Source organism: Phascolarctos cinereus, unplaced genomic scaffold (assembly GCF_003287225.1).
Source record: "Phascolarctos cinereus isolate Bilbo 61053 unplaced genomic scaffold, phaCin_HiC Scaffold_1;HRSCAF=81, whole genome shotgun sequence".
NCBI classification, from domain to species: domain Eukaryota; kingdom Metazoa; phylum Chordata; class Mammalia; order Diprotodontia; family Phascolarctidae; genus Phascolarctos; species Phascolarctos cinereus.
In genome coordinates, this window is record NW_027555514.1 from 247,341,169 (window position 1) to 247,355,339 (window position 14,171).

The 14,171-nt window shown below is 37.3% G+C and overlaps 1 protein-coding gene across 1 annotated transcript in view; it reads left to right on the plus strand.

The window, feature by feature from the left end:
- The first annotated feature begins 1,689 nt into the window (after positions 1 to 1,689).
- Positions 1,690 to 14,171, plus strand: part of OTOGL (otogelin like) — a 194,923-nt gene continuing 182,441 nt past the window's right edge. The window contains exons 1-3 of the mRNA XM_078150389.1: positions 1,690 to 1,904; positions 11,387 to 11,485; positions 13,829 to 13,983. Coding sequence (XP_078006515.1) covers positions 1,826 to 1,904; positions 11,387 to 11,485; positions 13,829 to 13,983 — 333 coding nt within the window. The 5' untranslated portion in view covers positions 1,690 to 1,825. The remainder of the gene's footprint in view (positions 1,905 to 11,386; positions 11,486 to 13,828; positions 13,984 to 14,171) is intronic.

Genomic DNA, 14,171 nt, shown 5'->3' on the forward strand with positions numbered 1-14,171 from the left:
CAGAGTTCCCAGGTCAAGGAGAAAATATTACAAGCTGCCAGAAGGAAACAGTTCAAGTACTGTGGAAACACAATCAGGATAACACAAGATTTAGCAGCTTCTACATTAAAGGACCAGGGCATGGAATATAATATTCCAGAGGGCAAAGGAGATAGGATTACAACCAAGAATCACCTACCCAGCAAAACTGAGTATAATCCTTCAGGGGAAAAAATGGTCATTCAGTGAAATAGAGGACTTTCAAGCATTCTTGATGAAAAGACCAGAGCTGAATAGAAAATTTGACTTTCAAATACAGGACTCCCAGTGGAACATGAAGAGGTAAACAGGAAAGAGAAATCATAAGAGACTTATTAAGATTGAACTGTTTACATTCTGAATGGAAAGATGATATTTATAACTCATGAGACCTTTGTCAGTATTAGGGTAGTTGGAGGAAAAAATTATATGTATGTATATGAAGATAGATAGACAGAGGGCACAGGATGAATTGAAGATTAAGGGGTCATATCTGGAGAATAAAATTAAGGGATGAGAGAGGATTATACTCAGAGAAGAAGAAAGGGAGAGGTAGAATGGGGTAAATTATCTCACAAAAAAAAGAAAAGTCTCTTGCAGTGGAGGGGAAACAGGGGAAGGTGAGAGGGAATGAGTGAATCTTATTCTCATAGGATTTGGCTTAAGGAGAGAATATCATACACATTCAATTGGGTATGGAAATCTGTCTTACCCTACAGGAAAATAGGGGGAGAAGGGGACAAGAGAGCAGGGGATGATAGAGAGGAGGGCAGATTGGAAAAGGGGGTAATCAGAAGTAGATACTTCTGAGGAGGGACAGGGTCAAAAGAAAGAATAGAATAAATGGGAGGGCAGGATAGGATTAAGGGAAATAGAGTTAGTTTTTCATAACATGTCTAGTATGGATGTGTTTTGCATAACTGCACATGTACAACCTATATTGAGTTGCTTGCCTTTTCAATGAAGGTGGATGGGGAGGGAGGAAGAGAGAAAATTTGAAACCTAAAGTTTTAAAAACATATGTTTAAAAAAAAGTTTTCACATGCTACTGGGAAATAAGAAATACAGGAAATGGGGTACAGAAGTCTATCCTGCCCTATAGGAAAATAGAGGGGGAAGGGGATAAGAGAAGGGGAGAGAGATAGAAGAGAGGACAGACTAGGGGAAGGGATATTCAGAATGTATGCCATCTTGGGGAGGGGGAGGGGGAGATGGGGTGAAAATTTGGAATTCAAAAACTTGTGGGAGTGAATGTTGAAAACTAAAAATAAAGAAATTTGTATTAAAAAAATAAAAAAATTAAAAAAGGGAAAAACAACAAAAAAAGGACAACAGTGAGTTTCATGCATTCAGTGCTTGACACCCACAGAAATGGACTAATATTTGATAACATGATTCTCATAGCATCATGAGGAAGCAACAGCTTGCTTTTTTTTTGCTCAAATGTTATAAAAGATTGATTTAGTCCCCCTAAAAAAAGAGCAAGATTTTCAGGTGTGTGTGTGTGTGTGTGTGTGTGTGTGTGTGTGTGTGTGTGTGTGGTGTAACTAATACGGGCTTAGGTAAAGAGTCACCATGCATCACTAATGAGAGACACTCAGCCAGAGGAGTTGCAGGCAAGATTTCAAAAGGTCCTGAAGTTGTGTGACGTTAGGGGCCCTGGCATTTCTTTTTCTTGTTTACTGTGTTGTTTCATATCCATGTTTGTAAGTATTTAAATACACCACAAAGACAGAGACTTCTAAGATGCCCTCATAGCCGAGGCCAACAATTTGGATATATTTTCTGGGTGAGAGGCTGAACTGAAATGAACATTGTGGGAAAAGTCAATTTAATGATACCTTGGTGTATTTTCATCATTCACACCCTGCTGTTTTCCTTGCAAGGTAAGCACTTCTAGTTAATTATTATCCTTGTTTATTGTATTATTTTTGTTTTGTAATTAATCAGAAAGAGCTCTGGGTTTTCTCCCCTTACACTTCAAAATGATTTTTAAAAAATCAAAGGAGATAGGGAAAAAAAGCATAAAATACCTCTGAAAACCTTTGTAAAGATTTTTCATTTAGACAATTAGAGACCTCTGTTTTCCTCTTCAGTTTGCTAACATTCTTATCATAAACCCATTTTTTGCTTTATTGTCAGAAGTTCTGGTCTTTTGTGGTAGTTGTTATTGTTGTTGAGTCTTTTTTTTGATTGCTTTATAATAAGGATATGGTTTTGTTTTGGTTTTCCTTTGGCTGTGTCCAGATTTGTGATTCCACTGTGTGAGGAACTACTGGTACGAAAACCCCTTTCAATGATATAGATTAGCAGCTTATCTCTAACTTATACTTTTAGGGAGTTGCCTGATACTGAAAGGTTCAACAGTCAGTACATGTCAAAGGCAGGATCTGAATTTGGATCTTTCTCACTACAAGATATGATATCTATGGCCACTTCACTATGTTGCCTCTTAAGAGCTGTTAACTTTTAATAAAAAAAAAATTCTAAGTTAAATGTGTGACAATTAAGTATTTGTCTCCTCAGCACTACCACTCCAGTTATGATAGGGTGTTTTAAGAAAGATAACTCTTGAAATTATGTTGGACAATGCTTAATATTGTTTTATTTATTAAATTTTCTTTCCTAAAAACAATAGTAAAGGTAAATCATATTTTAATCATAATGGTAAATCATATTTAGTATTAGATTTTTTTCCCTTTCTAGGAAACTGATGTATATTTACTTTGAACATATAGGGCAGAGGAGAAGAATCAATGGGCTACAAAAGATCAGTTAAGGTCACAGGTTTATAGCCGGAAGGCACCTTAGAAGTCATTGTGCTCAATCCCCTCATTTCACATTTGAGGAAACTGAGGCTTAGAAACTGTAAGTGACTTATTCAAGATTACACAGGAAATAAGTAGGAGAACTGGAGTTTGAACCCAGGCCCACTGACTATAAATCCCCCCCTTCCACTGTAAAACACTATGTTGGATCTTCTACCTTATAGATGTGTTCACATCTATCTTTAAAGGCTACAGAGCATATCTGTATCTAGATCTAAAAGTAACTTGAGATGACACAGATTCTCATAGAATTTTATAATTAGAAAGGCCTTCAGAGGCCATCTAAGCTTTGTCTAATGCATGAATTCTTTCTATTTTAGCTTTATCTGGTAGGGAAAGCTTTGGTAAAACTCCTCTGGTTAAAAATATTACCATCTTATATACTCTCCTTTAATGAAGAACCAAAGGCAATCTCAGCTGTAAAAAGTAGTTAAAATAATATCCCATTAAGGATTCTAAAAAAAGAAAACAAGGAATAATCTCTCTCTCTCTTTCCTTTCCACTTATTTTTTTGTACTTTTTTTCCTTTAGGAGGATCTTTCTTTGCTTCATCCATCTTGACAAGAGCATCAAAGTGAGTATTATTATTCTCTTATTCAAGCTTAAAAGTCAAAGTGATTAGATTGGGCAAAGCTAAGTTTACACACTTAATTTTGGACAGATTTAATCATGTAATTCTACAAAAGAAATTTTTCATAAAAATACTTCTCAGAAACATTCCCTATGTTTTAAAAATCAACAGCCATTTGCTTATTTGTGAAACCAAACATCATAGGGTCATAGGAGCTCAGGTTTAGAGCTGAAAGGACTCTCAGATGTCATTTGGTTAAAACTTCTCGCTTTGTAGCTGAAGAAACTCAAGTCCAAGAAAATTAAATGACTTGCCCGCTGTCCCATGATGAGCAGCAGAGTCAGGGTTTGAATCAATGTTCCTAGACTCCAGAGCCAGTGCTTTATATTTCTGTTTATTATAATTTCCAAAGAGACCTTTTTGGTAATTTAAAATAGCTAAAGACATTAGGAAGATAGCGTCTTGTAATATCATTCACTCAACAAAATACATTTTACTAGTATTTTTTCTACATGTCATAATCATTTCTGGAAGAAAAAGGGTCTTCCTCCCTACTTTTGTGGCACAGAAAACAATGAAGCAAAACATGTATCGCAGTGGTCAAATCTGTCCAATGCATGCCACATTCTGTCCTTGTGGTTCTCCCCTTCCCCCTCTCTCCTGCCATAAGGAACGGGGTGTGTTTCACTATCTTCACTGGTTTTCAGTTACTCAGAGTTTGGTTTCCTTTTAGTGACTTTTCACTTACATTGTTGTAATCACTGCAAATACTGTTCTTTCAGTGCTTCAGTCCTTTTGATTATTCTAGTCCATAACAGTTTGTACTTCCCCTTTTTCCTCATAATTTCTCATACTTGTCATTTCTTATTGCACAGTAATATTCCTTTACATTAATATGCCGAAGTTGCAGGGTTTTTCTTTTTAGCCATTTCCCACTTAGTTGATACCCACGCTGTTTCCATTTTGTTGCTTCCTTTAAGAGTGCTGCTGTGAATCACTGGATATGTATTGGCTCTTGGCTCCAGCTTTTCACTTTCTTGAAGTATATGCCCACTAGTGTCATTTGATTTTAGGCAACTTTCAGCTATTGTGCTCCTTCTGTCTCATTATTGATGGATACATGGGCATTATGTGTTTATCACTGCTAAAGGACATGTATGGGTGTGTGCAGATGTGGGTACTCTCTCCAATTATGTATGTAGCAATCCATCCATGCCTCCCCAGCCTTGGGTATGATCCTTGGCTGTGTCCTCCAATAAATCCTTAACAGAGAGTACACTCAACCTGCTGGGAGCCTCCTTCTAGCTCTCAACATCAAATGGACACCTGTGGATCACACTTTCTTAATGATTATCCCTCCATTTGCTATATGACTGACCCAGTCATGTATCTCTTAAATGACATCCTTTACAATCCTTCCACTGTGTAGTACGTAATAGGTACCTGATAAATATTTTTGATCGATTGTTTCTTTTGTGCAATTCTTCATTTGGAATGTCTTACAGACTACAAATGTCCACCATCCATGCCCAAAACAAACCATGTTTTTCATCAGTCTTTCTAATAAAAGTTCAATGAATAAAATGCCCTTCAGAGAAAAACATGGTTCTAGCAGGAAACACAAAATATGATTTCTAGACTAAATTGAACTTCTTAGTGAAGAGCTGGGTTTTTTATTTACAATTATAGACAAATACCATCAATTCACAATCTTATTTCTCTTTTTACATTGATTCTGGTGTTAAGTTTCTGAGGCTAAAACTAGAGAATTAAGTTCCGTTTTGGGGGGAGAAGTAAATATGTTCTTTCAGAATACAATGTTTATTAACCCACAGAGTTCCCTAAAGTCATAGGGATAGAATTGTCTCAGCGTTGGTACAATAGCATTATTCTAATTTTTAAAATTCCATTATCCCCAAACACAAGGTTCCTCCCTAACAGGGAGTTTATATTAGAGGCAAGAGAGGTTTGTGGACAATCTCAAATTTTGTAAAATGACACGGCCCCAGCCCCACCAAGCCAACTCCTCAAATCCTTCCTTCCCTCCCCCCTACAATCGACCTTTTAAACGTTAACCCAAGAAAGACCTCTTTGATAAAGTGATGGAAATCAGGAGGAAAAACAGCAGCTCTCTCTTGGGAAAGGCTTGTTCAGGTTGCTTAGGGACCTGTGATTATACAAGATCTTTTCTGTTTTCTTCCAGAAACCAATTTAATGCAATTCGACAGAAAAGAACTCCCCTTGCAGCCCAGGTAGGTAGGTAGGTCATGCTTCCAACCCAAAAAGAGGCTGAGAAATAATCCCTTCCCCGATGGAACTCTGCTGTCACTCTGACAATGAAGTCTTTGTGACTCACAAGAAGACAGGTGAAAGGAGGAAGAGGCGAAGCTTTTTTGAGGGTTCTTTGCTGAAATTCTCAAATTCATATTCAACTCTCAATGATTTGGAGCAAAATGGCTTACAGGACTTATGTGCCCATCCTCTGTGCTGATTAATTCACATGTTCCTGGAAAACAGAGCTCTGATGGTTAGATACTGATGGAAAGAAAGATTCAGAAATACTGTGGTAATTAAGGGAACAATGGACAATGAAAGAGTAGACATGCTTTCTTACAAATGGGATAGTTGTGAGCTATGGTGGTTTCCCAGTATGAGGGCTGTACTTCTCCAGGGGGTTATTATTATTTTATTATTATTATTATTATTATTATTATTATTGCTGATAGGTAATTTGGTACAGTGGAAAGAGAACTTTTTGGGTCAGAATAAAATAATTAGTGTTCATATAGCTCCTTAAAGTTTTCAAAGCATTTTACATATAGCATTTGATCCTCACAAATGGGAGGTGGATGGTATTATTATCCCCATTTTGCAGATGAGGAAACTGAGGCTGAAAGAAGTTAAGTGACTTACTCAGGGTTATATAGCCATCAAGTATCTGAAGGAGGAGTTGAACTCATGTCTTTCTAACTCTAAGACCAGTAGTCCATCCATTAAGACACCTTGCTGCCTCAGTAGAATTAAGTTCAAGTCTCACCTCAGAAGCTTATTACCAGTGTGATCTTGGATAAGTCAGTTCACCCCCTTGGGCTTCAGTTTCCTCTTCTGTAAAATGAGGGATTTGGGTTAGATGATTTCTGAGACTTCTCCGGTTTTAGCTCTAGGATCCGAAGAACCACAGTCTTGTCAAGATGGTACCAAGAACTCAAATTCAACTCAATTCAACAAATGCTGTTTGTAGAGCATCATATAAAGTACTAGGGGAGAAGCAAAGTTGGAGTAAAAGTGGATCCTTTACCTCATGGTTCTGAAAGTCTAGTAGTAGGCTGTGATGTGGATGTAACTGCCTAAATACATGAGAAAAAAACTTCCCACAATGCTATACAAGGGCAGAGAGGGAGAAGATTCTCACTGATGAGATTAGAAGAGGGTTCATGGAGGAACTGACTTTTAACTGGAGTTGAAAGAATGATGAAGAGTAGGAGAGAAGGCCATTTCTAGCTTAGGGAATACAGGGAGCAGCACCATGGAGAATTCACAGGCAATGCTCAGGGTACAAAGAATTGTCCAGGTAGGCTGGAACATAGAATTCCTATTGGGAGGTGGGTGGAAATATGTTAGTTGTTTATGTGGCTTCAAATTTTGATGTTTAGAACCTTTTAACACCATCTGACATTCTATAACTTAATATATTAAGTATCTGATTATCTCAAGTCTATTCAGCATGGAAATCCTATTGTACAACATTCTTAGGCCACATGATAAGTTCATAGGAAAGTCAGAATTCTAACCTGCAATTTTCATCAGTGGCTTTTTGGAGTCTTACCTTTTCCATTAAGGCCATGGGGTGTTGTAGATAGAGGACCAGGTTTGGAATCAGGAAACGAGTATTTGTGAAGTGCCTATAATGTTCTAGATTGTGTATTTTACAAATATTATTTTATTTGAGCACTTTTGCAAATATTATTTCATTTGACCCTTGCAATAATCCTTTGAAGTAGGGGCTATTATGATCTTTTATTTTACAGTTGAACAACCTGAGTCAGACAGAGGGTGAGTGACTTGCCCAGGGTCACACAGCTAGTAAGTGTCAAGTGTCTGAGGCTGGACTTGAACTCAGGTCCTCCTGACTCCAAGGCAAGAGCTTTACCCACTGCACCATCTAGCTGCCCCTAAAGGAGACTTTCTAAGAAAGAACTGAGACACTAAAATTTTGATCCTTCCAGCAGGAGGACAAAGTGTGTTCAAAGATTAGATTTCATCTTAGAATGGAGGCATTTTGCTTAGTTGGCTTTTATTCATCAGAACTTTGATCAGTGTAGTTAGTAGTTATGGACTAAAAGTTATTAGCCTGCCTCTGTCAATGAGAGATTTAAATTGACTGTTGTGTGGAAAAGGCCAAAAGAACCTAGAAACTACCTCAGTCAGCAAATACTGGACCTCCTTGCCAAGCAGAGAGGTATAGCAGCGAATGGCAACACGAAGACAGAATGTCAGCCTGTTGGCACATAGGAAGTGTTTAATAAATGCTTTTTTTCCAATTCATTCATTTGTTCTCAGAGTAAAATGGTAGAAGATTGTAAACGCTATCATCTTAAAAATCAGTGAGAAGCAATGGAGGGCAAAATGAGTTTATGGAAATCTTGGTGAGAGACAAAGTGAAGTCAGATCATGATCAAGATATTTAGAGATGAAACTAGAAAGAAGAAAATGAACAGATCAACCTTGGGTTCAGGGTCACCTAGCTAGTAAGCATTTGATGTATAATTCAAACCCAGTTGTCTCCTGACTGTAAGTCCAACACACTTTGTGTGTGTGTGGAGGGGAAAGGTGAGGAATAAGTATTTATGTAGCACCTCCTATGTTGCCAGGCACTGTGCTAAATGCTTTATTACAAATATTATCTTATTTGATCTTCACAATGACTCTGAAAGGTAGGTGTTATACTTATGTTCATTTTATAATTGAGGAAACTGAGGCAAACAGAGTTTGTGTGACCCAGAGTACACAGTTAAGTGTCTGAGGCTGAATCTGAACTCAAGTCTTTCTGACTACAGACCGAGTACTCTATCCACTGTGCCACCAGCTGTCTCTCACTTTATACTCTATCATACCACCTGTTATTATGCACACTGATTCTCATAGAATCTTTGGCTTTGTGCACAATGGGTACCTAGAAAACACATAGTTATGAGCAAACAATAATGATAATTATATCACATAACATTCAAATGTTTACTATATGCCAGCTCTCTTTTGACAGATGAAGAAACTGAGGCCCAGCATGCCGCAGTGCCTTGGTCATTGTCACTCAAGTGATAACTGTCTGGCCCAGGATCTCTGATTCCAAATCCAGAATTCTTTAATAATTTAATGCCATCACCTTTAATGGTGAAATTGAACGTAATTATTGTATAATCTAGTTGTAAATTAGCTAAATTAGATAGAAGAGGAACTGTTTTGCTATCTTCAGAAGAAATGTGTAATATAATTGGAAGGTACAATTATTTCACTGTTTCTTTCTCTATTCCAAAGTTTGAAGAGTCAAATTCAAGGAATTATCTTTACGAAGCTTCTATTCGAGGAAGGAGCCAATCAGTAGGTCAGTGTTTTATTTTTATTTCTTCTTCTCAATATGCCCTTCTTGAAGGACAAATGCAATGAAAGACTTGGATTCTTTACTGTTCCCATTTTATATATGGTGGGACTGAGTTGGGGGGACAAAGTGATGGAAACAAGAGTAGCCATTTAAACACCCTTCCCACTGAGTACTCTATGTGACTTAATTTTTAGTGACTTAGTGAAAACAGTAAGACAAAGATGATGTTTATTCAAGTAAAGAAAAGATAGATGGCTAGCAAGAACCTCTTCTTTTTGAAATAAGTGTTACCACCTTGCATTCTTTCTGCCAACCCGAAGGCCAGAATTCAGATATTCTACATTTAATTTGTGTAATAGATGAAAAGGATATTCTCATCCTTGAGCTTTGAATGATCCTTACTCCTTTGCTTTCATATTTGCTAGTTGACAGAAATAACACAATTGGACAAGGGCTGCCATTTTTAAGAGGAGAAGCTTATGTTTCATTCATTTCATGAGATCTTTTGTACAGACTTTTGTTTGCCTTTTTATTTTGAAAGATTGACCCATTTGAAAAGGTATTAATTTTACAGTTTATTAGTGAACAGGTATCTCTAAAGGTAAAGCACATATGGATTTAAGAACTTGCAATAGGGAGTGGATCTGACTTCATTGGCATGGGGAGCTCCTGGTAGAAGAATTCTCTCTCCCAAAGCAGGTTGGCAACTTCTCTGCCAATATAGTCTTGAGAGTTGCCTAGAGCACTGAGAGGCAAAGGGTCTTGTCCAAGGTCACACAGCCATTATGGGGTACAGGCGTGACTTGAACCCAGTTCTTTGGGGATAAGAGGCTGTCTCTCTATCCACTCTTCAAGAAGATCCTGATCACTTATCAGTATTTATGAGCAAGGTCATATCAATTAGTTTTTCCCCCAATTAAAATGTGTTTAGACCAGAGGTGTCTATGGGCAGCCTATGGATGGCATGGGGCTGCAACACTCCTGAGTACAGCCTGAATCAGATTAAAATCTAATTGGGAAATTACATTAGGAAGTTTGATTAAAATGTATTTGGGAAATTTAACAAAATAAATAAAAATACAATCAAACATAGATTATATTACATTTTAAAATGAAGTCAATATGTGGCACTTGGAAATCCTTCTGTATGGATTAGTGGCCCCTGTTTAGATTTGTTTGACACCGCTCATTTAGACTATTTGGCTCATTATAAAAATAGAAGCATTATAGGATCATAAGGGGATAGAGAAGGAATTCAAGAAGTCATCAAGTCCTTCCCCCTGCCTGTAGAAAGTCTTGTACATAAACCAGGCCAGAAAGATAATTATCTACCCTTTCCTTTAAAATCTCCATTGAAGACTGAACAAGTTGCTTTGGTGATAAGTTCCAGTGGCTAGCCGTTCTTATATCCCTGATGGGTAACTTAAATACTTCTAACTGTAATCTGAACTTATTCCCTCTTGTCCTGTTCCCAATAGATACAGAGGATAGCTTTTAACTGTGACCCATTTACTTTTTTTTTTTTGAGATCACCCAGCAAGTAGAGGCAAAATTAGGGTTAGAATTTCTAGTTTCTGGCTTCCTGGAGCTTTGTCCAGTCCCCTGGGGCCATGTTATTTTTCTGGACATAAATGAAAAAAAAATTCCACATAGGATGACTATAACTTTGGTCTCTGCCTTTAAAGTGTGGGCCTGAGAGAGTACTTCATTTTTAGCTCTGCATAAAGAACAATATACAAACTTTAAATGAAATATTTAGATTGTGAACATTAAACAAAACATCAACATTATAATTTTCAGTTTTCATATCCTAGTGATGGATGGCCATGAAATTTTCTGTTCCCAATGACTTGTTTTCCTGAGTAATATTTTTCAGGAAATGGTGATCAAGGGCATTTTTTGGAGGGGGATGGGAAGGGGGAAGAATTTCTAAATGGGATTTTATAACTGATCTATTTGATCTCTAGCTGAGAATTTTTCTTAATACTGCATCGAGTTGTGAGGAAAAGTTGAATATATGTACAACTCCTGCCAAGCTTTGTCAACGGAATCATCTGCAACTTGTATATTTCTGGTTCTTGTCAACTGGGATTTGGATTCCTTACATGGGAACTTGACCTTTCAGTTGCTTGGAAGAGGTTAACCTTTGCTCTTGAGTTAGTTTGAGCTTTGTAAGCCTTTCTCCCCACTTTGGAGTACACACGGTGAAATGAACTGAGGGACGTTATTGGTTGACTGTTTTAGCCAGAGCCCGTGGTGGAGCTGGGTTCTGTTTGAGTTAACGGCTAAGTTTAGCCCAAGCTAAACCTTGATCTATTGTGTTTATATGAAGCGATGCATTCCAGAAGTCAACTCTTTTTTGATTTGCAGGTTCTTGCCCTCATGAATGCCTAAATGGGGCTTTCTGTTCAGCGGCCGGTACATGTGACTGTCAGATATTTCAGGCCCTTGGGGAAAGGTGCCAGATTGGTAAGCTTCAGAGATATGCAGGGGAATCCAATTTCTTAATTGAGGGGAAATTTATGGGATAGTTTGCTATAGTAGCACTCATCCATAGAGCTACATGGCAATCATAATGTAAATCTACTGGAAACTCTTCAATTCAAGCTGGGTAATTTAAGGTAATTTAAAAACCAATGTAAAAGAAAATAGATATACTTACCTTCCCATTTCCCCATTCTGTTTTCACAAGCTACTCTTCTACTTTAGGCAGAGCCAAGGCATTGAGCCTGGGTTCTCACTAATTGCCTACTTATTTTTTACAAATAAGACGTTATTTGGAGCCAGTGACTGATCATGACCCCATAACATGCTCATTTGTCTTTGTTTTGAATGGGGGAGGGGAGGCTGAGATTCTGAGCATGAAAGGAGCATATCATGGCTAAATGAAGAGGCTAAAGTTTGTACAAGGTCAACCTATTTGATTAAAAACAGCAGTATCATAGACTTACTGGCTCAATCTACTCATTATATTTTTGTGAGTGGCTTACACTTAGAATGGTTAATAGCTCTGAGACTTATTTTTATCTTATTAGTGCAAATCAAAGGGACAGAAAGGTCATCTGGTCTAATTCCCTCCTTTGACAAATGAAGACCTGGGGCTTAGAGAACCAGTCAATAATCAACCAAGGTAGAACACTTTTTGTGGTAGCAAAGACCTGGAAACAATATCAGTGCACACTGTGTGACATGGATGGAATGGAATATTCCTCAGAAATGATAAGAAATTATAAGAAGTTGTATGACATGATGGAGCTGATGAATAGAAATCTCCTGACTCTGGCCCGCTCTCTTCCCATACCACCTGACTGCCTCCTTTCTTTAGCTCCACCCAAGTGAATAGGGATGGTACATGGGAAGGGGTAGAAGATGGGGAATGTGGTAGGAAAGGTGGTGATAAATGTGAGGTGATACACAAGAGGAGGAGGCAGTACAGACAAAGTGTTTCTTTTATTTGAATTTGACTACACTTGATTTTATAGATTTCAAAATTCTATATAAATTTCTTGAATAATACATATTTCTCACATCAATTTAATTCAAGATATATTTATTAAGCACTGACTAGGTCACAGGGACTGGGCTATGGGAATACAAAGGCAAGAATGGAGCAGCCCATGCTATTAGGAAGCTGGCATTATTTGCGTTTGACTAGGTATTGGTGAAATCTATTATTTCATTGATAACCCTTCATTGCTTGGGGTTTGCTGCAAGGGCACTTGATTTGGAGTCAAGACCTACAATGGAGCCCAAGTCCTGCCATCACTCACTGCATGACTCTGGGAAAGTCATTTTACAGTCCTGAGAATTAATTTTTCTCATGTGTAAAAGGTGAGGAGCATAGGATTATATATTTAGAGCTGGAAGGAGCCTTAAAGACTTCAAATCCAAACCTTTCATTTTATAGAGAAGGAAACAGAGAATTTAAATGATTTAGCCAGGGTCACACTGCTAGTAAGTATCTGAGGTTGAATTCGAACCTGAGTGTTTATGATTCCAAATCTGAGTGGTCCTCTAAGTGGCTCCTCTGGCTCTGCTTACTTCACTTTCCATCAGTTTTTATACATCTTCATATGTTTCTTTGTATTTTTCAGATTCATCCTTCTTGGTGACACAAGTATTTCATTATGTGAATGTATCACTTATTATTTAGCCATTCCCCATTGATACCACCTTTCCATTCCTTTGCAATGTGGAAATACTACCAAATACACACACGCATACATATATATGTGTATGTATGTTTTAAATACACACAGGTATATATGTACATATACATGTGTATAGGTTTATATGAACATGCACATATTTATATGTGTGTATTTCCTTTATATGTATATTTACATGTTTTATGCATAGATATATGTATAACATATAAGTACTTACACATATAAAAGTAAATATGCATATAATATGCATATATATTTATATAGCATTTACATATTGCTTTAAGGTTTATAAAGCATTTTATAGATAACAGATAAAATTAATTTTTTCACTTTATCCTCATAATAACCCTGGGAGGTAAGATTTATTATCTCATTTTTTTGCAAGTGAGGAAACTAAGTCAAATAGAGGCTAAATTACTTTTTCAGGGTCACACATAAATATCTGAAGCTAGATCGAACCCAGGTGTGGAGATCCTAGAATAGATGTTGCAATATTGATTATGATAATTCAATGATCAGAATTAAGTATGCACCTTTTAAAATGGGAATCTGAATTGGCTCTTCTTCTGAAGCGATGAAAAAATATGACCAATTTTTTTTTAATCTTGCTAATTATGACCTTATTTTGCTTTGTTTCCTTCAGTGCCTAACACAGGTAAGGAGAGAGATGGAATCTGCAAAACCTGGGGACAACACCATTTTGAAACATTCGATGGCATCTATTATTACTTCCCAGGAAACTGTTCTTACATTTTGGCAAAGGACTGTGGTGCTCAAGAACCCCAGTACACTGTTTGGGTAGGTAACCCAGGGACGGAAGTGACTGTGCTTAAAAAGATCTTGATTCACGATGGAAAATATTGGATGATGATGGCATCTCGAACAGCTTCTAAGCTGAACGGACTGAATCAACCTTTTAGTCTAGCCTGAGTATAGGACCAAGAATGAAAGAAGGAGAATACTTGGGTGGGAATATATTTATCAGG